Below are 25,861 nucleotides of genomic sequence, written 5' to 3'. Positions count from 1 at the left end.
CCGATAATTTTCCGAGGCGCGCCGCAGCTTTATAGCTTATCAGCTGTATCGCCAACTTAGTAGGTACGAAATAAGCCCAGCAACTCAGATCTACGAATTTCATTACCTACCTAGTACTACCTATACTTTGGTAGCGCCTCAAGCTTTACATACTTACTAAATTTTTATTTACATGTATTAAACGTCTCCAAAAGCCTCATAAGAGCCAAGTGCAATTTGTGGTGAGGCAACATGGCGGCACCTCCGCCTCGAGGACTCTCCCTCTACGACAACCTTCACGATCCCAATGACCCGCCCGCGTCGGCGACGATATCTTCCGCGCCAGTGACCTATAAACAAGGCGAAGCTACCGCCGACGAGCAGGCGCCGAAAAAAGCCATCAATGCCGCCCTCCAATTCCAACCCATCCGCCGACCACAGGTGAAGCAGCCGAAAGCCAAGTCGGCATTCCCAAAAGCTATTCCCAGGCCTGCTACGGATCCAGTGACGGCCACAACTGCCACCGGAGCGCCGCAATCTGTAGGGCCTCAATCAGTACCGCATCAGAGCTCTCTTGCCGACTGGGTAGCGACAGAGGAAGATGAGTGGATGTATGGCGTTGGAGAGAAGCGCCAGCGCGGCGGTCGCAAGAAGAAGAAGAGGAAGCAGGACGAGCAGTTCGAGACGGATTGGGACGAAATGTACGATCCGTCGAGACCAACGAACGTGGACGAGTTTCTCAAAAGCGATGAGAAAGTAGCAGAGGTGCAGGAGTGGAAAGGTCTGCTATATCGACACCGAAAGAGACCAGATGAGAGTGACATATCAGACTCTGAGGACGAGGGAACGCGCGCAGCACCTTCCAGTAAGCCGACTCACGTCAAAGCCTTGAGGAACCAGTCTAACAGGATATGTTTTCATTACAGACCAATTCGCTCCGCCTACCTCTTACAACTTTGCGCCTCCTCCCAGATCTCCTCCAGCCGCTCCACCACAAGATGAAACTGCAGATGAGGCTTATGCCCGCCGTCTAGCCCTCTCGTCAACAGAACAACCACCTCCTCCTCCTCCGCCACAGCCTTCCAACTCATCAATACCTCTCCCACCGCCTCCACCGCTTGATACGAGCCTCAATCCTCCTCCGCCTCCACCACCGTCAGATTCCGTCTCGATATCCAAAGCTCCCGTCCGTTATAACCAACCCACCCTATCCCTCGACAATGTCGAGGACGGCGAAGACGAAAGGTACTCCCCACCGCCCAGCTTCAGTCACGCCAACCAAGACACCAACCAAGACGACGACGACGATACCCCCCAAGACTCCTCCCAACCACGATCCAACCGCCCCGGCCAGGTCGGCTTCGCCCAGCGCCTCATGAGCAAATACGGCTGGACAAAGGGCACCGCCCTCGGCGCCAACGAATCAGGCATCCTCAACCCCCTGCGCGTCCAAGTCGAAAAGAGGCGCAAAAAGGCCGACGCAGACGGCGGTGGATGGGCCGAACCGGGAGGCAAAGGCAAGATCATCGGCGGCAAGCGCAAAGAAGCGGCCGGCAAGTTTGGCACCATGAGCGAGGTCATTGTGCTTCAGAACATGCTGGAAAACATGCCCGACCTCGAGGCGGAAATCGCCGATGGGCTTGGCCAGGAAATTGGCGGAGAATGCGGTGAAAAGGTTGAGATTTATCCCCTCCTTCTCTCTCTCTCTCTCTTTCTCTCTCTCTCTCTCTCTCTCTCTCTCTCTTTCTCTCTCTCTCTCTTTCTCTCTCTCTCTCTCTCTCTCTCTCTCTCTCTCTGAGCTAATGCGTTGACAATAGTATGGACGAGTCGAGAGACTATACATTGACGTCGAGACCCGCCAAGTCTTTATCAAATTCACAGATCAGGTGTCTGCCCTGCGAGTAAGTCATGCGTACTCGCATGTACAGAATCAAATAAATAGCGAAACAATAAAAGCCGGGGCTAACTCAATAACAATAGGCAGTCAATGAATTAGATGGTCGCGTTTTCAACGGCAACACCATTATCCCAAAGTTTTACGACACTGAAGATTTTGAAAGGGGCATTTACGTGAATAAATCAAAGTAGCGTTACCACGGTGTCAAGCACGAAGCAATATTTGCATTATAGTAGGGACTGTATTTCATTTTCACGACCAGGAGCGAAATAGATATGTAATAATTAGGCAAGGTTGAATTCATAGAGAAAACAATGCGAAAAGTGGTATAAAGTACCCTAAGTCTAAACATACACCAACACCAATAAAGAAAAAGTCTAAAGAGAGGAACAAATCGTGATAGAATAATCACCAGTAACCATACACACGTAAAATCCTTTTCAAGTCTGAAGCACACCGGTGCTAACCAATTTGTCGCCAATATAGATGTGCTCATCACGCCGTGCACAGTGGTGCCTGAACATGAATCTCTCCTTCACATGAGTGGAGAACCAGAGCCGTCCAGGCGTATACACACTGACAAACGTACCGACGCGACAGGCATCATACATCATGCGCACCATGCGTCCTGTCGAGCTTGCCAAAGGATAAAGAAACGTGGCGACAATATTTTTTGAAGTACATTTCCATTATTAAGTTCTAGCGTTAGTGCCGCGGACATAAGTAGTGCAGCCATGGCCTGGGAGAGGTTGATGAAACCACAACGTGTTGGCTAATAGAAAACAGAAAACATCTGAGAGAACAGAGATTGACGCCAAATTCCCACCTATCATCCTTCGACTTTTTACCACAGCTGAGCCATGCCAGCAACGACTGACACACCCAAGAGGACGTTGTTGACGCTAAGAGCGGCGACAGCGTTGTCAGTGCCGTTACCACTGCTGCCCTTGCCGCCGCTGGAAGTGTTGGAGTCACCGTCGCTACCTCCCTCGTTGGCGGCCTTAACGTTGCTCTTGCAGGATTCGGTACCCTTGATGATCTTCTTAGAGTGAGCATTGTCAAAGAATCCGCAGAAAGCAGAGATATCGGTAGTGGAGAAGACAGTGCAGCCACCCTCGACGTCAGAGAGAGAAGGAAGCTCAACACTGTAAGAAAATAAATGTTAGTAAGAAAACGACTCATGGCTGTATTCAGGCTGGATAGGTGCTTACGTTTCGAAGTTACCACGGAGGATGATACCACCAGCGACCTTTGACAGCTTGGGGAAACCCTCAACTGCAAGCAGCTTGGTGTTGTTCTGAATGGTCATATCACCGATAGAAGTCAACAGGGGGAAAGAGACGTTGGTAAGCTTGTTGTTGTTGATGAAAGTGACACTGTCGGTGATGCTGGTAACGTTCTTAGCAGAGAAGGTGGTGAGTTCGGGGTTGGTGTCGAATTTGAGAGACTGAGTAATGGTCTTGAGGCGAGGAACCACGAAGCTCTTGACGTTGGAGAGCTGGATCTCCGCAGCAGAGGTAAGCTTGGTCATGTTGATTTCCATGTTGTTTCCGTTGCTAGTAACACTGAGAAGACTGGTGATGTTGACGAGATCGGAGTTGAAGGCAGTCAGCTTGTTGTTGTTGGTGATGGTAAGGCTGTCAACACTGTTGATGTTGAGACCGCTCAAATCATTGAGGAAAGTATCGGAAATGACAATGTCGGAGGCCTTGGTGACACCAGAAGTGCCAAAAGTCAAGGTGCTCAGCTGGGGGAGCTTGACCATGTTCAGCTTGTTCAAGGTCTTGAGCGCCTGCATGTTAACAGAGCTCAGGAGCTCGAGACTCTGAAGCTCGAAGTTGCCCTCAATGGACTGGATGGTAGAGCTGGAGATGGAGATGAGCTGGGTGGCGTTCTTGATGATGAGATCACCTGTGATCGCCTTGGGTCCCTCGAGGCTCAGGCCGCCGGCCACAGACGCGTCAATGGTGATGCTAGCATCGACAACATCGCAAGCAATGACGGGAGTGGGCTGGGTAACCTTGATGTCCTTGGTGCAGGTGGTGACAGCTACGGTTGAGTTAGCACTGCGAAGCCATACACAAGCAAGAGGAAGCGCTTACCAGAGACCACGCTGGCAGAGCCAACAGCCAACACGGCTGAGAAAAGCTTGGAATGCATTATGATCTAATGAAAGGTGAAAGGTCAGCAACCATGCATCACGGTGCGGTTGGAAAAAAAAAAAAAAAAAAAAAAAAAAGTCTGAAATTCGGGTCGCGATTCGGGGCTCGATGCTTGTGCAAATAGGGGGTTATATCTGACTCTGGCGTTTAAACTATGCAACCGGTCCAAAAGGCACGACGCAAGACCAAAAGATGTTGACAGAATCTAGCTCTTGGACGCCCAAATGATGACCCAGGTTACTAGTTATTCTCGCTCGAATCTGCACCGGGCGAGTCCAGGAAGGAATAGTGTCGGTTGGGCCGAAGAAAGAGGGAGCGTCAAGTTTGAACAGCGGAACAGCGCAGTCGCAACTGGGGCGCAGCAGCAGGCTTGAGACGCAAATCGAGGCTGAATTGGCGTTGCAGAATTGTGTATGGAAGGAGGAGAGCAGGTGAAAGGTTGCGGAAATGCCAGGTGAAACGAGGTTTGGGGGGAGCAGCAACAACAAGGCAACGTGCACGCCGCAAGCGAAACCAGGAGAACTCACACCTTGTAGCAAAAAGTCGATCTTTTTCCGGACGCGAAAATTGGAAACGTTCCTCGGCAACGGCTTAGAAATGTCTTAAAAGATGGTGGTCGAAGTTAAGGGCTACTGGTTGGCCTGGAAGACTGTAGTTGGATTGGAATGAAGAAGAGGAAAATAAAGAAGCTATAGCGCAAATTGCTTGGCCTGGTAACGAGTGGCAGGAAGTGAAGCAGGACGGCGAGACGACGGCAATCGTAAAACGAACGAGCGAGAGAAAGCGAGGAAGAAGGGGAGAAAAAGGATTTGGACGTGAAGAACTTGCTCCTTGGACGAAACCAAGCGACACCCCCTGCCGCGACTGTGCACCAACCACAAGCTCCGACGCGGGCCTTGCCAGGGGGTGAGGTCGTCCAAATCTCCCCTGGGAATGGAGCTTCTAGGGGGTGTGGGTGGGACGCGGGCAGGGACATGAGCCGCTGGAAAGGGCACCTGGGCCCCACCGGCCTCATGTCCATAATTTGCCGTGAAATTTGCTGCCCCGTACTGTATTAGTACGAGCGCGCAAGCCATCAAAACCAAGAGCAGCGCGAGGGTGGCCTCGGCTGGCGGCACAGAATGATGGATGCGATGCGCACCATGGGCGCGATGATGGCCCGATGGTACAGTGCGGAGCGGGCTAGCAGTGCGTATCTGTCTGTGTCTGTGTCTCTGTCTCCGTATCTGTATCTGTAGGTACATGTGATTGTGTGCTTTGCTCCCGCATAGGTACTCCAGCGCCCGAGTGTGTGGGCGCCGCAAGCTTCAAAGCGGCTGCAACTTTATACCATCATGTCATGGAACTAACACACTAAAGTGAACGCTGTCATACAGCGCACAAACATGCATATATAAATACAGTCCTCGGTACAGTGCAGACAGACAGCTTAAACAGCTGCTGTGCAAGTATCCTGTTGTTGACTCGCAGCAGCTCTCCCCCCGCAAGGGCTGACAGCCAGAAAACCTGATCCGAGCTGGGCAGGTAATAACTCAGAGACAGACCGTGCCTGGACCTTGCCGTTACGGGCAGCACCGCCTGGAGGCACGGCAAGCCCGCATGCGTCCACGTACCTGGATCCTGCAAGTACAGCACAGCACAAACAAGAAAATCTCATCTCGGCGCGAGGGTCGCAATTGAACAATGCGTGGGCCGACCGCCTGTCGTTATTCTGCTCTTGTTTGGCATGTCGCATCGCGACTTACACACGAATAAGGGAAAGAAAAAAAAAAATCATATGTTTCTCCGCACTCGTGCGCTACTCGCAGTGGGAGGCATCCGATCTGCATGCAAACGCTGCTAACATCACCACGACGTCGTCCGCCGATGCAGATCGTATCGCATGCGCCAGCTACCGCCACGCCGATACTAAACAGCTGCTAACGCTGCTAACGCTGCTAACCCGCCAGTAGGGCATTTCGCCAAAGGACCGTCCCAGCGACCATGTGTGAGCTAACAGGGGTGCTGGAATTGAAAGGCTCAATTGAATTTGCTAGCGCCCCTAGAGCCACTTGCGCAGAGCCATGGCGCTCTGTAACAATGCGAGCTGGGAATAGGTACCGCACATAATGCCTGCCCCTGGTGCCTGTTAGCCACTGACCGAAGCGTGCGCGGAATCTTCGGCCGTGAGCCAGAATCGTCCCCTTTTTATGGGTTCCTTTCACATTCACGAGTGCAGTACGGAGTAGGTAGTACCTAGTACCAGCAAGATTGCTGGATTGGCCACTGCCGCGGAGGGGGTCAGCGCAAGGAGACCCGGCGGCATCGAGTTCTAGGCCGGTTTACTTGGCCAGCGATACTTGCGCTACTTCCAGGAGGCGCTCCTAGTCTCTACAGCTACGAATAGGCGATCTGTCGGCGGCCTGTTTTCCCCCCCATAATTAATACGGAGCGCCTCCTCCGTTGGTATTCACGGCGCTGCACTCCTTTTGCAAGCACAGGGCTGTATATCACTATGTTGTCCACTATCTTGGTGCTGCGCGTACAGCTCATATTAACCACCCAAGCGTTTCATCGTTTCATGATCCATCTGCCGCTCCATGTTTCCCTCTGCAGCGCCCGGCATCACGGCAACGCCGTCCGGTCCATGATGCCGGCGATGACGACCTCGAAATGCAGCAACCACTTGAGACGTGACGCGCTGACGTATCTGCATTGGAGCTCTGCGAGGACGACGTTAATTGGTGGCTGCTTGGCACAGCGGGTGTGCCACACTTTCTCTCCCGAAGCTCCAATAGTCTCCGACCCGACCGTTGCGATACGAGCTGTTGCTAGCAGTATTCTATTTTGGACTCTAGCATGTTAATGATAATGTACGCGTAGAGTTTGACGGCATTGATCAATGTCGGCAATAATAAGCATACGGGTGGCCTAGTGGTCACCAGATGAATTGGTGATGGATTCATTATTAGCGCCTGTCCATCAACATGAAGTCGACTACGTGTATGCGGAGTGCGCCTCAAGTGGGACATCAATCCTCGTCATCACCCAGATACGCAGTAGTACTCCATACAGTGCATCGCGATACGGCATAGAAAGCCGTCTGCATTGATGCAGTCACCCCTCTCAAGCTACCAATAGCTGTGCCACCAAATAACAAAGTAAAAAAGCTTGTCATTGTCCACTGTTACACTCCCGATTTGGAACCATAAGAACAGCAGCTGTGCTCAGATACTCGTATAAGACACTTCTCCACCATGAAGTGCTTGTTATACTCGCTTCCAAATACGGAGTTAATTTACTATAGGCTTTTGTAGCCGACATATCGTTTACTTTAGCAGTTCGCTGCGCTGATACGAAGACACGAAGCAAGGTAAAGATGAAATACTCTTATTGGCTGTAAGGATTACTATACCTGTACTTCGTACGGAGTACTTCGTATACAAAGGAGGTCGGCATGCTACATGTAGTTGCTCCGATATCCGTACGCGGGAACCATACGAGTCATAATGATTTGGCCTGATCCGTATTATTATAAGCAGAGCTGCCTTATCAGTCACGATTTGAAACTGTTTAATTATATCAAGATGCTCCTGTGATCAAGGCTCGTCGCTTCCCTGATGGTCTGTAACATGTTACCACTGCCTTGCAGAAATTAGTGTCACTTTGCTTCAACGTCTCCCTGCTTTGCAACGAAGAAAGCTTAACCAAACAATTTACAATTCGATAAATTGCCCGCATGGTGTGATATCACACAGTCCGTCTCCAAAGTAACTTCACATGTGGCCACCCTCTTATCTGTAGCCGCTGCACGTGTCATCCGCGCCGAGCCGTGCAAACAAGCTTGCTTCTAGACCTGGAACCACATCTTACACGTACCCACCTGACATATGCAAATACCCAAACACGAGAAATCTGCATGATTCACTCTCGAGATTGGTAAAATCCTATCTTGAACCTAAATTTAGGAAACACCCCCTGGCAGGCAAATCCAATGGTGATGGGCTACAGTACACATTTCAGCTGATTCCAGGCTTGAGTTGTACAACGTATATATAAATATATATATCCTTCGCACATATGAAAGGAGAAACGCAACAACTAACATCAAGCATTGAGCTAGAAACTGTAGAGGGCCCATCTTGCGACATTCTATAATACAAGCTGCACAAGTGCGCTATAACATTCAACATTACTCCATAGTACTGACATCCACCTCCTCTACCTTCCACATGTACCACATAAACAAACTCCGATACGGTCTGAACTTGTCTGACAGTTCCACCATGTCTTGCTCCGACATATACTTCCACTTGCCTCCCTTGTTCTTGAGCTTGGCTACATCTCGACCGACAAATGCAGCCATGCCCCTCTGGATACCGAGGTCACCCAGTGAGAAGACGTTCATCCTCTTCAGAGCAAAGAAAGCAAACATTTCGACGGTCCACTTGCCCAGCCCACGCACAGCGACGAGCTTCTCCATGAGTTCCTCGTCTGGCGCATCGTGAAGCATCTGCGCCGTAATCTCGCCGCTCGCAAACTTCTCAGCAAGACCCTGTACGTACTCTGCCTTGCGCTGCGAGAGGCCAGCGGTGCGCAGCTTCTCAATGGAGCATGCCGCGACTTCGGATGGCATCGGGAATCGTTCCACGGCGGCCTCGTAGTTGGCAGGCTGAGAAGCCTCGCCTTCCGGGAAGAAGAGGGCGATGAATTTAGATTTGATTGACCGAGCTGCCGCGCCGGATACCTGTTGCGATATGATGGAGCTCACCAAGCTCTCAAACGGGTCAACCTTCTCGGCCAGTCCTTCGGGTGAGAATACATGGCAGTGATGTTTCTCAACCAGAGGCCTCATACGCTCGTCCACGTTGATCAAGTGATCGCACGCCTCCCGCAGCAATGTTGCCGTTGTCGTCGTGGTCTTGCCGCCGATAGAAGCCGCCTTTGAAGGAGACTCAGGCTCCGCATTGCGCGAAGCAACTATCCGGGACGTCTGTGGCGACAGCAGCGTCGCATTGGAAAACCTGGGGTCTGCGAGGCGAGTGACAGACTTGTGAGCTGCGCCTTTGTCTTCGCCATTGAAACTGACAGCGCTGGTGGTGGGTGTTAAAGGGGGGGCGGCTGATCGCTGCTTCTTGGTTGGTGTCTTGGGCACTGCTGGTTCGGGATCGGGAACTGCTTTTCTCTTCCTCTTATTCTCCTTTGGAGGCGCAGGAGCAGCAGCAGTGGGCTTTGTAACCGCGGCTGCTTCTTTGGCGCTCGCCTTGCTGCTGATCCGTGCAGAACGCCGTGTGGCTGCCATTGCTGCGTGTGAGTATGTGCTGAATCTGGGCGTTGTAAGTGGTCTGTACGCTATGGCTAGAGATCTCGCGTAGCTGAGTGATTGCATTCGCTACTATGTCTGTAGATGATCTAGAATTGGCATTGGCAATTGGGCAGACGCTTTGGACTTGTTCCAATTGGCGTATGGCGATGTAACTGGAGAATTGAATCAAACGTATGTCACCTGTGGTCTGTTACAAGATTTGCGGTATGGAAAGGCAGTTTGTCATCACGGCTCAGGTACCGACATGCGTAGCAACGCCACAATTGCATGTAGAAAAAAACGGAGTGACATCCCTCCAAGTAAAGGCCGGTCAGCGAATAGTTACAGCCAAGTCGGCGCTTGGAGAAAAAAAGGACGACAGCTATCATTTCGCACATTAGGTCAGGCTTTCTAAACTAGGCAAGATAATCATGAATAAACTTGCCTAGTTCGTTCTCCATGTCCAAGAATCGGTTGCCGGCATCCGATTTGTTGATTTGTTCCCAGCTATAGAATTACGGAGTCTGCGGCGTGTGAGGTTGCCACTGCGGCTTGGTCTTTTTTTCCAGGCTCCTTCTAGATCGCAGCCCCGGACCGCCATTCATGCGCAATTGAAAAACTCTCTTTTGATCGAACTCTATTGTAACCTGTCAATCTAGTTCATCTCACTTGTTGGTACTCTGCTTACTTTATATATCTACTATAGTCGTTTGATACTCAATTGCGGTGCTCACAACCACGACCAGTTGTTGGTATTACTATTGCCATTGCCGCAACTCGTATTCCGTAATCTATAGGGTAGCATTGCCGCTTCCTGCATTCTAGACCTCCTGATTCGAAGTAGCGTGTCTCAATTGGCACAAGCAAATGTTTCGCGACGGGTGTCGCTAATAAAACGCAACTTCCTGGGTACTAATAGGAACCACTTTTCTGCCGGCCCCGGCCAGCAGGTGAAAGTATCCAGAATGTATTGCTTTGCACTGCCCAACGGTTAAACTTTTTCAACAGGATAGCAGCAATCTGTCTGATAGGTAACGCTAAGATACGGAGCGCCCTATCTCGACTTGTTCCCCCTTCTCTCCTTCGTTGGCCATTTGTCCAGCAGCCTCTCATTACAACGCTGGCTCTGTCCATTTGTGATCCTTGGCCCAAACTAGGCGTCGCCGCCTCCACTCTCGTTTTCAAAGACCCTCTCTTCCTTCTGGCCCGTCTCTCCTAAGCCCGCCTATCGTCTCCAGTCCTCCTGTGTCATCCCCAAGGACTCTGGAATCGTTGCGCGACAAACGACAAGTCCCCGATTTTGGGTGCCAATTGTGATCGACATCGCAACCGATTAAACGTCCCTTGCGAACCGAGGCGCGCCTCGAGACGTCATCATGCTGTTTCCCAAGGGTGGACTGAACTGGAAGTCTGCCAAGGCGCAGATACCTCCAACTAGGGCTCTATGGAACGCCGTGACGCGAACACGATTTATACTGCTGGTTGGCGTCACGGGAATCATCCTGTTACTATGGCGCGGCTTGTCCCATTCGGCGTCGGATATGCAGAGGTAAGCAGCTGTGCGCTGGTTTGCTGGTGATAACGCAGGCGCTGATCATTCTTGACGCCGCATAGCTTCTACTGCTGGGGTCCTGCCAAACCACCCATGGAAATGTCGCCGAACGACCACAACAGATGGAATGGACACCTACAAACACCGGTCATCTTCAACCACCACGCCCCGATAGAGGTCAACTCTAGCACAATCGAACACGTTGACCTCAACCCTATCGAGTCGACCAAGCAAGCTGTTAGCAAAGAAGAGAGGATACTCATCCTGACGCCGCTGAAGGACGCCGCTCCGTACCTGTCTAAATACTTCGAGCTTCTCGCGGAACTGACTTACCCCCATCGCTTGATTGATCTGGCGTTCCTCGTGTCAGACTCTACCGACGACACCCTCGCCGTTCTTGCGTCCGAACTCGACCGTATCCAGAAAAGACCCGACCAGATCCCTTTCCACAGCGCAACCGTTATTGAAAAGGATTTTGGGTTTAAACTTAGCCAAAATGTCGAAGAGAGGCACTCATTTGAAGCTCAAGGCCCCCGACGAAAGGCTATGGGTAGAGCAAGAAACTATCTCCTCTATACCGCTCTGAAGGCCGAGCACTCCTGGGTTTACTGGCGCGATGTCGACATTGTAGACAGCCCTACTGGAATTCTTGAGGACTTTATTGCCCATGACAGGGATATTCTGGTTCCAAGTAAGGAATTATTTGTGATTGCCCTGAAAGATAAAGACTTGCTAATCTCCGATGCCAAGACATTTGGTTCCACCGCTACCGCGATGGCGTGGATATCGAGGGCCGATGTAAGTGACTTTTAACTATAGAGCACATGCAGAATGTCGTCACTCACAGCAGATAAATAGTTGATTACAACTCCTGGGTCGAGTCAGACCAGGGTCGCAAGCTGGCGAATAGCCTCGATAAGGATGTCGTCCTTGCTGAAGGTATACCGCCCTAAACTAGACGTTAGCATGGATAGTGCTTACTAGGTCAACAGGCTACAAGCAATACGACACTGGTAGAGATTATATGGCAAAAATGGGCGACTGGCGCGAGAATAAGGACGTGGAGCTTGAGCTCGACGGCATCGGTGGCGTCAATATTCTTGTTAAAGCGGACGTGCATCGCTCTGGTATGCCGCTAGACCTCATTCTCTTATTGATATGGGCAGCTACTAACATGTTGTTTTCTTTTCCTTTTAATTAGGCATCAACTTCCCCTGCTATGCCTTTGAGAACCAAGCCGAGACAGAGGGATTTGCTAAAATGGCCAAGCGCGCCGGCTACCAAGTCTACGGCCTTCCCAATTACGTTGTTTGGCATATCGACACCGAAGAGAAGGGCGGCAACGCTTAAGCTCGACATCAACATTCTCCCGAAGAATTAGATTCCACTTCACGTGTGTCATATTTTGCGAACTGGTTCGAATAATTCGGTTGTTATATTGGCAATGGGGACAACACTTATACGAAGACTCATGATATTATACTTTCTGGCGGACCGGACTACCTTTTAGATACGACCAACCTCAACGTTGACGCATCAACTATTACGGCTGGCTATGAGTACGTTCTTTTGCATACCGTCGGCAGAGACCGTTTGCTGGTTCGCACTTTTCTTAATAATGATGGGATTTTGTCTGGGAAAGGCTTGCGCATGTTGGGTTGAGCCTGGAAGGGCAATAAGCGAGTTAGATCTTGTCCGCCGCGATACTAGATTCTGGCTACTTGCGTTGCGCATATAGGAGCTACTGGAATGGAGGTTGTTGTTTGTGCTATGGCGGGAGTAATGGCGAGGCTGGTTGGAACAGTTCTATGTGTTTTTGGAGTTTAGAGTAGGCATGGCATATTCACGTGGCCAAACGGGCTTTGTATTTTTTTCTGTCTCATCATTTGATAGATGCTATATCATGTTAGGAAGCCTATTTTATTTTATTTTGATGCGTGAGGCAATGACTGCTTTCAAGCCTTTTTTATCATGTGACAGTATCCGAAATGACAAAACAGAACAGACGTTCAAATAGCATGATCAAAATAGCATGCGCCTCGTTGTCATGCCGGTGTGTTCTCCCGTGACGGCCATGTTTCAGCCCTCCCTGTATTATTCCGGGTGTTTTTCTGCTGCGCATTGCCTGGTCAGCCGACCTACGCCCGAATTTCGGCTCTCAAAGATAAGGAGAAACTTTAACAGGCGCGCGGGAGAGCTTCGGTTAAATCCACCAGTTAGGTCGCTGGGTGCCGTCATAGCAGCAACACGTACAACTTAGACGAGTGCAATCACATCAGCCGCCTGCGACTGGCTGCGCATCCCCACGACGAGACTTGACGACGCACCTCTGTGCATGCAAATCCTACCAGGTACGTAACGCGCGGCGAATGCCGTTGATTGTTGCATGGTTGCCTAGTCGCTTTTGCGCATCCCGGACTAACGACGACGGCGACGACGACGACTTTAGGCTGACCCCTCCACCGAAAGCCTGTTGCGTCGGCCGCGGCATCACACCGTCATTTTGCGACCGACCAACCTCCTAGGAATCACTTTTATCGGCGATTTCGAATCTCCATCATCTTTAACACCTATTCCTCAGACTCAGTACATCCCGTCTTCTATCCATCATCCATCATGTGGGGCTGGTTTGGAGGCGGCGCCGCCGCGCAGAAGAAGAAGGATTCGGCCAAGAATGCCATTCTCGGCTTGCGGGCGCAGCTTGATATGCTGCAAAAACGAGAGAAGCATATCATGAACCAGATCGAAGAACAGGATCAGATCGCTAGGAAGAACGTCAACACGAACAAAACAGGTATGTAGACTGATGTTGTTAGATGCCTCGGAAGTGGCGGGGTGGCAGTATTGACGAGATGAAAACATTAGTGGCCAAGGCTGCCTTGCGACGCAAGAAGACACAAGAGGGAACATTGGATAAGACTATTGCGCAGATCGCGACGCTGGAAGCGCAGATTAACTCGATCGAATCGGCCAACATCAACCGCGAAACGCTGGCAGTCATGGAGAAGTCTTCAGAGGCCATCAAGGCCATCCACCAAGGCCTGACGCCGGAGAAAGTGGATGAGATTATGTATGTGATTCCGCATCCATCTGCGGCACCAATATTGCGTGTGTATAGGTGAACTGACGAGAGTATAGGGAGAAAATCAATGAACAGAATGCGCTTAGCGATGAGATTGTTAATGTCATTACGCAAAACCCGATCGGCGAGCAATTTGATGATGGCGAGCTGGAAGACGAGCTGGAACGCATGCAACAAGAGCATCTTGACGAGCAAATGCTGAACACAGGCCAGGTGCCCATAGCGGATGCCGTCCACAAGATGCCCACACCATCGAATGCAGATCGTCAGTATACCCCTCGGGACTTGAACAATGTATGTGATGCTAACATTCAAACAGCTATATCTAGCAAGAAGGTTGCCGTGGAGGACGACGAGGAGGCTGAGCTTCTGAAGCTTCAAGCTGAGATGGCAATGTGAGCTGCTTGCTGTTGAATTACGAGGCATCACAGTATATGGGGCATTTCGCGGACCGGCGTAAATGGTGATGTACTGATTCTGTGAATACGGCCACTTCGCTTCACTCTACCTTTGTTGAAGGAGCATATTTGCTGTGTAATTCCTACGCAGACTGACTTACTGGCTTCTTTCTCTTTTCTTGCCTCCCCCCCCCTTTTTTTAACACGAGTGGTGTTGTTTCCCTGGCGTTGGCGTCTTTGAGGGCATGGTTAATATTTCTTCTGGTGTGTGATGGGCAACAGATTCTTTCCTAAGGACAGGAGAAGCGAGGCACTCCCGTCTCAGGCTGGGCAAGTCGCATTACGGGTAACGACATTTTTGGCGCTCTCTGGTACAAAGGGAAGAACTGGGTCTAGGTAGTCGAGGGTTTATTGAGCTGATTTGGTAGAGAATTAGATGCCAACCAAAGATCAAATCTAAAGAGAATATCTTTTTGTTTTGTTTTTTACTTATATATGAACATATGCTACAACACTCGGTCCTTAATGCCCATTACTGATGGTTTGTGCGCTGCGAGGCATTCCTCAATCCCTTTGGTGCAAGCGGTAATAAAAATCTTCAAAATTAAGACGATTTCAGTAGGCGCCCCGATGCACCCCTTATCTGTAGAATCACATAATCGAGGCGGTTACGTATCTTGAGGCGGCATCTTCTTAATAGACTGGACCAGACTAAACAGCCGGCCCAATGGTCATTACGGGGTGTCTAAGAATAAAAGAAAAAAAAAAAAAACGAAGGTGTAGATTGGGTCATATCTACGGATCTGTTGGGCGGTTTTCAGTTGAAAATCGCCCTGATTTCCCAAGCGACTCCATTCTCCAGACTCAGATCTGAGAGCTGTTGTAGGTAGTACTAGTATATGCATTCAGCCAGAAATAAACGCGGTGACGTGACAGGCCCTTTGCCTAACAACATCCTACAAGTACATACGCAGACCATTGAATCATATCAACAAGGATCCCTCTTCTGGCAAAGACGCCGCGAGCCACTGATATCTCAAACACAGCAGAGACTCGCCCATCGCAGAACCGCCGCCAGTGATTGATTGGACCAGCGGCGACGTCAAACGGGCCAGGCCGCTCATCGCTGGAGGCCGTGCACGTGACCTTTGCGGGGCCTTTTCCCCAGGCGCCAACGAAGTCTTCTGCAGCAGCAACTATTTCTTACGCGCTTGCAATTTAGGCGCCCTGAAGCTTCTCTGGAGAGGGAGGGCTCCACTGGAAAACCGGATCCTCCCCTGTCTTATGGCCATCATTGGACGAGACGGGCTGATATGCAGTCAAGCGCCCGGGCGGGAATATGCATAATGAGCTGGGAAGAAGAAGAGAGACAGAATCTGGGGGGGAGGGCAAAAGCGTTTCCATGGGCGTGAAGTAGGTGGCCAAAGAAGAAGAGTTTGTTTCTGCGCTGCTGACGATGACGATGGCAGCAAACGATGAAAAAGACATGGGGGCTGGGCGGCTGTGATGGGCGTTTGATGTGCCCTGCAGCTGAGAGGAAAGCCAGCAAACCATGGAGCTTTTCTGCAGGAGAAGAACAAAAAAAAAGACGTTCCTGGCCAGAGAGTGCTTGGGGCGATGCAACTTTGGCATTGCGGGCGCGTATCGTGTTTCTGGTAGATGGTAGTTCAATGAATAGTTCCCCCCCCTCCAGGACGGTTTGGACCGATCTCTCTCGTTTCTCGTTTCGTTCTACCAACTTCTCCTTAGCCACTTTCTTTCTATTTTCCATCTCCTTTTTTTTTGTTTGGCATTTCCTTGCTCTGTTGTTTTGTTTTTTTCTTATTCTTGTCTCCGTAATTGTTACTCCGGCTCGTTTCATTTTTCTATTTCCTTGTTGTACGACATATCGGTTTCCATAGAGCGAGAGCCATACCTTCGCTATTCCTTCTTTTCTGCTTTAGCGTGTTGAGCCATGTTGAGATGCTGGTCGTCTCTCCTCTAATACCGGATCTTTCTTTAGGTAAGTTCTATCGATTCCATGTCGATGATATTGTACTTCACAGTATAATACTCGAACACTTGAGTTAGGCGATCATCTTGGATTGCTCATGATGATAAAATATATGACGGAAGAGATATGAATGGATTAAGCACTGACTCTTTGTTCTACAGATGTTTCCTAATAGAATGTCTAGGGGGCTCCCTTCGTACATGCTACTGTTGTTCATCGCACTCATTTATACTGTAACAGCGGCACCCCTCAACTCAGCAGGAGGCCTCGATTCTTTTGTTCCTAGTTGTGCGATTCAGTGTTTCGATTCATTCCTTAATATCAGCTATGGAGACCACACTGCGAGAACATTGGCAGAGCTTTGCCCACTCATTGGAGCATATGGATTCACAATCGGAGAGGCGGCCGTCCAGTGTCTTGTCGCGGAGCGGGCAGCAGGTGCTTGTTCTAATCAGGTCGCAAACAGTAGGTCAAACGATGATTGGATGATTAAATGAACGTAAAGAAGCTAACTGGTAAAAAGACGCGGTGATTGATAAAGCCTACTACATGTGTTTTGGTCAGCCTAGTGCTCTGTTGCCCACTCACACCGTCATCACAGCTACCCTTGCCATGCCACTCTCCGGCACGGGACCAATTACATTTCCATCAGTTACCAAGACTAGCCACCAGACTTCGATTCCTACAGCAATCTCCGGAGAGACCCAGTCATCGATATCGCTTCCCACAACGCTGATTACAGATCCGACTTCGTTATCCAAGTCCAGGCCGTCTATGACTGGATCTATAGCCAAACCGACGGCTACTACCACGATTAGACGAACAACTAAATCGGCCACCTCATTCAGATCATCGACATCGCCTCTGACCGATGTTTTAACAACTGATCCAACGGGCCTGGCATTCACCAAGACTACCGCAGCCACAGCCGAGACCAGTACCGGTACTAATGTTCCCAATGGCATAGTTGGCGGGCAGGGTGAAAAGAAGGCCTCGGCACCTCTCAGCAATGGGCAGGTAGTAGGGATTGCCATTGGCTGCATTACCGGTGCAGGATTTATCGGCATTGGAATCGCAGTCTTCTGTCGATGCCTTCGAAAAAGAAGATCTCAATTTGGTAGGAAGATGAGAAAGGATGGGCGATTGCTGAGGGATTCATGGGGCCCAGAAAAGCCCAACGGCGGTGGAGGAGGCACCGACTCATGGATCGTGAATCAACTCCGAGCGCCTCTTGATCCTGGCCCTGTGCCTACTCCGACAAAATCGTGGTATAATAGAGCGAGCTGGAGGCCTAGCGCCATTGGACTGGCAATATCACCCTCACGTACAAGAGACGTAAATCGAGTAACGACGCCAACATCGGCGAGGCCACTATCCAAACTGCTTCCAGCCAAACCTGTTATGGGCCAGGGACCACCACGGCTAGAAGTATCGCTCCCTAGCCGGGACGGCGACTCTCATTTCGGTGCCGCAGCATTCATGGGCACGGCCGCAGCCGGTCTAGCTTCAGGAGCCGTCATGAGCGGTGCCATGGCTGCCTCCTCATCGCCTAGACCTGCGGCTCTACCCAAAGTGCAGCCTATGGCGCAGCCTGCGAATCGTGAACCAACAACAACCACGCAATTCGCCCAACCTCGAAGTCTTACCCCCCCTCGAATTATAACACCTCCTAGAAATCTCGCATCTCCTCGAAGCAAGCCTCAATCGCCTTTGGCGCTGAAGCTGATCATTCCAAAGAAAGGGGCTTTTAAACCATTCGTGCCCATACCCGTCATCAGCACCAGGCATGATAGTTCAACCACGGAATTTGAAGAGGATGGTAGGACGTCGCTCTCGCCGGGTGGCCAAATCTGGAGGCCACCTTCAGCCGATCCTCTCACGGCGGCTCCTTACTATGTTGCGGATAGGAATGGTAACTGGAAACTTGCGGACCCGGTACGGGCTCAAGAGATTGCAGAGCTTGAGGCCTCTATAAGTCCATTGACGGCTGCTCCCAGGTCTGCAGCACCCAAATTAGTAGCTGGTCTAGGATTAGCCACTGGAGCAGCTGAGGCTCTGGAGCTTGTAAAAGCTGCGAGTAGGCGGGAGGCAAACAGAGCAGCCGCAAAACTCAAGGCTGCTGAGCAATCTAGGCAAGATGGCTTGGGTATAATGATTCCCCCGGAGAAAACGATCAGAGCCGTTGAACCATCACTTTCTTCAGACGAAGAAATTCAAGAGCAAGAACAGGACCAACAACCATATGCTCCGCGGCCCCTTTTTTCAGGGAACGGTAACAATATCAGCTTTCCTCGCCGCCTGTCATCCCACCGTCGGTCTTCGACCCGGTCTCTGACCCGTCCTCGAATTACTTCTACCGATAGTGGCGTAACCACTTTTTCGACTTCCACAGAGGACGATACTGAGTTGAGATCGCCGCCTGGAGCAGAGCAATTGGGTAACCTCTCCCCTGTAGTCGAGTCTCCGCGGTCTCTACGACCTAGAAGGGGCCAATCACCGACGCAATACCCCAAGATTCCAGCTAGCTTGAACGCCGCGATCCCTTCTTCGGGAAATCTGAATATTGAGATGGCTACTTCTAAGGGCGGAAATGCAGCAGCGCCTTCTAAGCCCGCCGCGACTGACCGTCCAGCGCAGAAAAGCCCGAGTTTTGGGGCCCCTCTTGCTGCTGGCACAATGTCTTCCAATGACAATAAGTCAAAGCAACGGGGGAAGCGGCCTATGGGAAGTGATGCCGTAGGAGCTCCTAATGCTATTAGAACCGGCTCACCGATGATGAGAATGGAAGGTTCAACGTCTCGAACAGATGAAAGATATCTGGGACCGCGTGGCCAAGCATCTCAGCAACCTAATATGTCTGCACAGCCAAACGCCTCCTCACGGCCATACCCGCCGCAGCAGAATCAACAATATCCTGCACCAGCTTATCAAAGACCGACGGGTTCCAACAACTACCACATGCCATACCGGCTCCCTCCCCACCCGACTGCCTACAGGCCGAATATCGATTCTTCTGGCTATCCATACCAGACTCGCCTCCCAGATCTCAACCAGGGCCCTATGACTTACAACATGCCGTATGCTCCTCAGCCCAATAGATACCCGTACCACCATCCGCGTGATCACCAGCCACCCTTTGCACAGCAGTCCTCTGCCCGGCCGATTTCGCAGCTGCCGCAGCAAAGGCAACAGCCGAGCCAGCGACCACAGCAACAACCTCAACAGCAGCGGCAACAACAACAACAACAACAACAACAACAACAGCCGCGACCACAGAGGCAGCAACGGCCGCCGTCTCTAGGACGTATGCCGCAACAGCAGCAGCAACAACAAGACTTCTACCTGCAACCCTCCGCCTCATCATATTACCCAAGTGGCATCTCCCAGGGCCCCCTCCCCACCGGCACCTCCACAACCACCACCGCAAGCACCGACTCCCAGTCATCCTCTCTCCTCGCCAAGCGTCTCGGCACCTCCCGTGCCGCCAACATGGCCCTCCCAGTGCCCCAAGCCACAACAGGCTCATCTTCGCAAAACAAATGGCATCGCCAGGGCCAGCAGGACCAGCAGCAGCAGCCCTCTACGCCGCAAATGCCTCCGCCGCCCCAGCAGCCCGCCGAGTTGCCCGCGACGCCCGTGTGGAAGCCCAGATTGACTCCCACGAGGCGCGGAGATGACTTGTACTTGATTGCGCGGTAAAAAAAAAGCTGTTTATCTTTTTCTTTCATCTGTTTCTCCAATCTGTTACACATTACGTATATACCACGTTCATTCCGCACCATGTACACTTATGAGGAAAAGCGGAAGAAAAAATTGTACTCCCTGTTAAAAAAGAGAAAAAAAAAAAAAAGAGAAAAAAGAAATCACTACTGGGATTATGCATTTGGATTTTGTTTGTTTGCCCCTAATCTTTCTTTCTTTCTTTTTTTTTTTTTCCCAGTTACCCTGTCATGGTATGTTTGTTATGACATCTGGTTGAAGAGTACCCAGCAGTTATTTACAGCTAATATTTCCTTTCTTTATTTCCTTTCTACTTGTCTTAGCTGGCTCCCAGGAGAGAGCCTCATGTACAATAGATAAACACAGCGCAGGAAGAGTCCTTGTTTCATTTATAAACACATGCAGCATACCATTTTTGTGTCTGTACAGGTCAAAGAGGAATAGAGTGTTATGTATATTATTATTGGCTAGCCTAGGTATTCAAGTGTTCAAAAGCTCCCTGTCTCTCCTTCTCCCGTGCTTCTCACACTACAACATTGCGATATCTACGGCGAACTTCAGTGCTTCCTTCGATGGTCATCCTGACCTTCGTTTTCCTCTGCCACCGTTTGACTCATGACGCATTCTCGCTCCACGAAGCGTTTCAGAGATGGCCTTGATCCCGATGCCTGATTACCCATGTTTACCATCTCAATATCCTGAGCTGACTCACTGGTTTCGTCTGATCGACGTAAACGTCTTGAACCCCTCTTCTTTACACTTCCTAGCCCGAAAAAGTCTTCTACATCGCTCTGGATATCACTTAGTTTGTCATCCAAAGCCTCCAGCCCTTGGGTCCACGCTGCTTGATTTAGATGGGCGTTCTCATCCACCAGCTTGTTCTTCTTTCGGATCTCTTGCCATCGTGACTTGCTCCCGAGTTCAAAGACATTTACCCTTCTCTTTTTGCCAATAGGGTTTCCGAGCATAGCAGGTCGCCATGCTTTCTCCTCCTCAACAGCCGCTTGATGATCATTGGGCATAGAAGCACGTCGTATGGTCGACCTTCGACGAGCCTCAATCAACCGATCCATTTCTTCCATCTTGGTATTTGGTATAATTTGCACTTCTGTAAAACGAGCCAAGATTAATAGTAGCAAGATGGTGAGAATGAAAAGAATGCCTGCTACAACTCCAGTAGCGACCTGTTGACCTAGGGTTCTGGTGACCAACCCACCTAGGGCAGTAGCACCCGCTGCAAAGATGAATGCTAGAGTATGAATAGCTGCAAAACCAGCCGTGACTCTTGGGAAAGATGAGTAATTGGTGCGCTTCTCAGACTTTCCTGATTTGCTGCGTTGGCGTCCCGTCATTCCAGGTGAAAGATCAGAAGTGTCAAAGCACTCCATCACTAAACCGTTGCACTCCGCAATTGCAAGGCATGATAGGAGTCCTATGCAGAATGCAAAGACGGTTGGCACTCCGACATGCATCGGAGGTCCAGAAGATACGGCAGCGTAACACACTCCCGCCAAAGGCAGTAAAATGGTAAAGATTGTGCGCCGAACGAGATGCGACGACCACGCAATCTTCCTGTCCATGGTTGCCTTGTTGGTGTTCAGCTGCGCTTGGCGGGATCGCGAAAAGAAGCTGGCTTTTTGAAATGGAATGGCCAAGATGGCTCCAAGAGCAACACTTCCAACAAGAAGTCCCACGTTTGGAGACCGAAGTTTATAGAATTTGGACGTTAATGATCCCAGGAGTACAATGGTCAACACCACCTGCGCGTAGATCCACGCAGAGTAGAGGGCGAGGATCAGAAAACCAGGCTGGCGAAGCATCTCCAGAGTGAGAAGAATGCCATGATAGACCTCTTGCCCCCACCATTTCGGGCCGGTCTTGACTCTGTGCATCATGATCTCGCCTCGAGCCACCCGGCGAGAAATATCACCCCCAGTCCTCACTTCTGCCACCGATCTTCTGAACGCAGACCGGCGGACTTCGGGACAGAGGACATTGAGGAAGAGCACAACAGCAATCATGATGATGCTGATATAAAAGCCCCATGTTGGCGGATATTTATCAATTACGCAAGCGCCAACAAAGAAGCCAATGCCAAGGGAACCAATCCAGCACCAAGTCCAAATACCCAGCCAAACTCCCATACCGCCGCCATGCCGTCTCGCGTCATAGTGATCAACTACCTCTTGGTGGGGATTTGTGCTCATGAGCGATGCGCCGAATAAATCTGTCAGTATTGAATGAAAATTCATGCTAGCAAACCCAAGTGAGGCCCCCATTAATGCTCGAGATACAAGAAGCGTAGCTCTCCACATCCCTGTGTTGGTTAACCTCTGAGCGTTGACTGCGAGTGCTTGAGGAAATAGGAGAGGCATAGCAAGCACGAGACTCGTCATGATGTACGGCTTCCGTCCATGCAGCAATGGGAGTGGCCACAGAAAGAAAGTGGGTATGGCCAAACCCAGAAAACAGCCAGTGTTTCCATGGACAGTGGCATGAGACTGATCGATGATATAGTATTGGATTGAGGGAACTAAGCCAGCATAAACACCCAGAATAACTCCAATCAATGCGGTACTGATACAGGCAACAGTAGCAACGAATCTCTTGCGAATTGGTGACCAATCTCTGGCTGTGGGTTGCCGTTTGCGTGACTTTGCTAAACTGAATCCTTGGGCACCTCGTAAACTGACATGAGATCGGCGCCGAAGACTGATTCCATGATCAGCATGCGGTCGACGATTGGCAGCCTCGCGCCCTGGAGGATCGTCCTCTCCGGACTCGTGTGAAGCATGCCGTGCATGCGAACCCCTTGATGCCGCTTTGGCTTGACGAGATTTACCTTCTACAGCAGCGTCCTTCGTTCTATTTGCCAAATCATCGTATTGTCTTTTGCGAGTTAGCTTCTGTGCTCTGCCTGAAGCTTTGTGAGGTCCCTGTGAAGTATAGGTCGCTCCTTGGATACTGGATCTTCTCCCCGGTACAGCAACGGATGCTTCGCCTACGGCCTGAGATGGCGGCGCCTCCTGCACCGGAAAATTTATGGCAGCTGCGCGTTCACATGTATTGGAGTAATTTTGTAAGATTTCATTTAGTCGCGGACGTTCGGGAGCGCCAGCATATGTAGCCGCATGTTGGTATAAAGGCCTCTTCTGCTGGCTGTCGTCTTGGATATCAACATCCTCAAGGCGGCCAGGACTCTCATGAGTGCAGTCTGATGTGCCATTGTCTTGAGAAGCTCCATCTTGACCACCGGGTACACTATGGGAACGAGATTGTAGAGTGATTGACACCCGGTGAGGTTTAGGGCAAGAGGGACTGTCAGCACGCTGCACCACTTCTGAAGCCAATGCGATAGCTTCATTCATAAGCTTTTCAAGGTCATTGACGGCGCGTTGAAATATCAATGGATCGATCTTTGGTTCAGATCTTCTAGAATGCGATGAAAGGCCTGTCATACGGCGCGAGGGGAGGATGCTGGATAACGCTGTATCAGACTGCCTTCGTTGCTCTGCTGACGAGGATCTTTTGTCTTTAGTCTTTGATGGTAGCTCTGTGAATTTGGAAGTATAAGTTTCGGGATACTTGAGAATTTCACGTAGCCATTGAGCAGTGCGCTTGTAATCCAACGTTGAGCCAAGAGAATGCGCCCGCGCGGACGAGCCATCAGACATTTGTCTCTGCAGGTTTTCCTCCTATGAGTGGAGAGACTGACCCATTTCCATCTGAAAAAGGGGCCTATCTAGAGTGGCCGTGGCATAGGGGTCTTGTTGAACGGGCTCAATTTTGGATGCGGAAGAATGGCTTTCATGTCCGCTTGACGAAGGCTGGACTGTGAAAATGGGACGGATCTTTGAAACGGGAATTGGAGAGTGGATTAAATGCTCAGAAGGAATATATTTTCTGCCTTGAGATGGGATTATGTCTCCAAAGCCTTGAATTTCGGTCCCATTATCTATCTGTGGGCCGTTATAGCTGTGTGAAATCGCCGTTTCAAACCCTCCCAATTTTGACAAAATTGCCTCTTGATTTTCATGGCCGGAGAGTTGATCATTGCTACTGATTGTAAGATGCTCTGAGCCAATGTTTGTTGAAGGAAGCTGATGATGCGAGGTTTCGTTGCCATCTGTTCCAGTGTACGGCTTGACTTTTAACAAATGGCTGTGGCATTGATGGCCGCCTTCTGAGTGTAGTTCAGGGAGGAAAGCTCGAATTTTGGACGATGGGAATATAAGATCCCGAGTCTCCTTTATATCTTTCTCAACATCATCTCTATTTAGTCTTCCTGTAAGCTCAGGGTGATCGAGTCTTGAGTCAAATGGCTGAACTTTGTTGGCAGAGCGGCTATAGTTTAGTCCACGCTGACCTCCGGGGGTTACTGGATGATGTGAGGGATAGTAGGAGAAAGCCGGGCGCACTTTGACTGCAATGCTGTGATCTTTGTGACGGTGAATAGGCACCGTTACTTCGGTGACGGAAATATGACCACTGGACAGAATCCGATGCATCTCACCGCTTATCATTGAACTATCGGATACTGGAGATGACGGTTCAGTCGAGGAAATCAAGCTTCGAGATCCTGCTGATCGGATCCCATAATCGCAGAAATCGGCACCCTCCAGTAGCCCGGGGTGGTGAGTGTCGGTATACGTGTTGTAGTTGTATAGGGAGGCAGCATTGACACGCTCTCGGTCGATGGGCTGTATTGGGGGCGAAGAAACTATCTTGTCTGGTCGATGAATAGGGAAGCTCAACCAGGGAAGCGCGGATGCAGGCCTGCTCGGGACAACACCTCGATTTTCGAGCTCTGGCTTGGATGGCTGGGAGGGCGTCTTGATAGGGGGAGATCGACTGACCACCGGTGGCGCGGGCAAGTCTCTGTCGACAAGGGCCGGGCCGCTGGTTGAAGCCTTCAACAGGTGGTGTCTAAATGCAGCAGCCCTGCTCATGGATATTTCGGATATATCAGCCATCTTGTGGCTTTCTTCGGTCCTCAACACGGTGAGGGAAGGACGGGCGCTGGGAGCGGGCGTGTGATCGAAGTCGCCGGCCTCCATGTCGGCTCGATATTGGGGCTGCTGGGCATGGATGTAGTGGGAAACTGCCAAGACCATTGCCACCTGGTCGACATCCACCCTTGCTTGTGAATATGTGCTTGCACACAAGCCGGCAAAGAGGCGTGTGTTGAGCAGGCGCAGGAGTGTCGAGTGAAGAATAGGGGGTTCAGACCAGGGGGAGCAGATTTCAAAAGTTCGCTCGGATCTGGTGGATCTGCTATTCGTCGAAGGGTCTATTTGAAAGTAAGCGGCGATATCGTGGCTGAGAGGTGCTGGACGGTGCAGCAGGGAAGAAGACTGATGGCCTCTCGGCACCAGAGGGCAGACGAGGCTGTGAAACCATGCAGCTACAGCGTGAGTAATGATTCTGGGTTAAAAATACATCTGAAACTGGCACAGGGAGAAGAGAATAGGGATGTAGCACGAGGAGAAGATGCGGAAGAGGTCGGTGATGGAATCAAAGTGATGGAATCAATGATGGCGAGGAGTGAGTCGAGATGGGCGAGGGGCAATTCGTCAGCCAAATGCAGCTTATCCGTATCTGCGTTTGTTGACACTCGCGAAACGAGACAGAGCCGAGACGTTGGGGATGCGCCTTCCCCGGGAATTTCAACAGCCTGGGTACATGTATCCCTCTCTGTGCGTGTATTTCTGTCACTTTTTGGGGGCGGAACGAACTGCCGCCATTCGAAATACACCTGGGCACGGAAGGGACGGTAGGGGGCAAAAGGGGCGAC

At 50.7% G+C, this 25,861-nt stretch overlaps 8 protein-coding genes across 9 annotated transcripts; 4 read left to right on the top strand and 4 right to left on the bottom strand.

Annotated features, from left to right (window-relative positions):
• Positions 1-90: 90 nt before the first annotated feature.
• On the top strand, positions 91-2,266 carry TrAFT101_006017 (uncharacterized protein). The gene is made up of 4 exons (XM_024905635.2): positions 91-844; positions 906-1,654; positions 1,797-1,880; positions 1,960-2,266. The coding sequence occupies exons 1-4, from the start codon at positions 232-234 to the stop codon at positions 2,065-2,067; spliced, it is 1,554 nt and encodes a 517-aa protein (XP_024760541.1). The 5' UTR covers positions 91-231; the 3' UTR covers positions 2,068-2,266.
• On the bottom strand, positions 2,140-5,354 carry TrAFT101_006016 (uncharacterized protein). 2 transcript variants are annotated; one of them, XM_024900277.2, is made up of 4 exons: positions 4,178-5,354; positions 3,979-4,042; positions 3,088-3,925; positions 2,140-3,021 (listed from the first exon to the last, which is right to left on the bottom strand). In XM_024900277.2, exons 2-4 carry the CDS (start codon positions 4,034-4,036, stop codon positions 2,721-2,723), a joined length of 1,197 nt encoding a protein of 398 aa, XP_024760539.1. In that variant the 5' UTR covers positions 4,037-4,042; positions 4,178-5,354; the 3' UTR covers positions 2,140-2,720. The 2 variants fall into 2 exon arrangements, with proteins under 2 accessions (XP_024760539.1, XP_065983748.1); XM_066127635.1 differs by having other exon boundaries at positions 4,566-4,821.
• Positions 5,355-8,001: 2,647 nt separating this feature from the next.
• Positions 8,002-9,521, bottom strand: TrAFT101_006015 (uncharacterized protein). Its single transcript, XM_024908188.2, has one exon. The coding sequence runs from the start codon at positions 9,404-9,406 to the stop codon at positions 8,210-8,212; it is 1,197 nt and encodes a 398-aa protein (XP_024760538.2). The 5' UTR covers positions 9,407-9,521; the 3' UTR covers positions 8,002-8,209.
• A 693-nt stretch (positions 9,522-10,214) lies between these two features.
• TrAFT101_006014 (uncharacterized protein) lies at positions 10,215-12,817 on the top strand. The gene is made up of 6 exons (XM_024900263.2): positions 10,215-10,871; positions 10,937-11,565; positions 11,625-11,672; positions 11,733-11,813; positions 11,867-12,001; positions 12,076-12,817. Exons 1-6 carry the CDS (start codon positions 10,699-10,701, stop codon positions 12,222-12,224), a joined length of 1,215 nt encoding a protein of 404 aa, XP_024760537.1. The 5' UTR covers positions 10,215-10,698; the 3' UTR covers positions 12,225-12,817.
• A 239-nt stretch (positions 12,818-13,056) lies between these two features.
• On the top strand, positions 13,057-14,873 carry SNF7 (ESCRT-III subunit protein snf7). The gene is made up of 5 exons (XM_024909855.2): positions 13,057-13,225; positions 13,324-13,668; positions 13,740-13,944; positions 14,013-14,221; positions 14,276-14,873. The coding sequence occupies exons 2-5, from the start codon at positions 13,491-13,493 to the stop codon at positions 14,353-14,355; spliced, it is 672 nt and encodes a 223-aa protein (XP_024760536.1). The 5' UTR covers positions 13,057-13,225; positions 13,324-13,490; the 3' UTR covers positions 14,356-14,873.
• Positions 14,874-15,510: 637 nt separating this feature from the next.
• Positions 15,511-20,543, top strand: TrAFT101_006012 (uncharacterized protein). Its single transcript, XM_024901930.2, has 4 exons — positions 15,511-15,767; positions 15,824-16,356; positions 16,509-16,812; positions 16,871-20,543. Exons 3-4 carry the CDS (start codon positions 16,509-16,511, stop codon positions 20,044-20,046), a joined length of 3,480 nt encoding a protein of 1,159 aa, XP_024760534.1. The 5' UTR covers positions 15,511-15,767; positions 15,824-16,356; the 3' UTR covers positions 20,047-20,543.
• TrAFT101_006011 (uncharacterized protein) lies at positions 20,539-23,741 on the bottom strand (the record flags this gene model as incomplete). Its single annotated transcript, XM_024906548.2, has 1 exon — positions 20,539-23,741. One exon carries the CDS (start codon positions 23,739-23,741, stop codon positions 20,625-20,627), a length of 3,117 nt encoding a protein of 1,038 aa, XP_024760533.1. The 3' UTR covers positions 20,539-20,624.
• Positions 23,742-23,762: 21 nt separating this feature from the next.
• TrAFT101_006010 (uncharacterized protein) lies at positions 23,763-25,181 on the bottom strand (the record flags this gene model as incomplete). Its single annotated transcript, XM_066127634.1, has 1 exon — positions 23,763-25,181. One exon carries the CDS (start codon positions 25,179-25,181, stop codon positions 23,763-23,765), a length of 1,419 nt encoding a protein of 472 aa, XP_065983747.1.
• Positions 25,182-25,861: the final 680 nt, after the last annotated feature.

The sequence above is a fragment of the Trichoderma asperellum genome, chromosome 3, assembly GCF_020647865.1.
Source record: "Trichoderma asperellum chromosome 3, complete sequence".
Classification (NCBI taxonomy): domain Eukaryota; kingdom Fungi; phylum Ascomycota; class Sordariomycetes; order Hypocreales; family Hypocreaceae; genus Trichoderma; species Trichoderma asperellum.
This window is presented reverse-complemented; position numbering and strand designations above follow the sequence as displayed.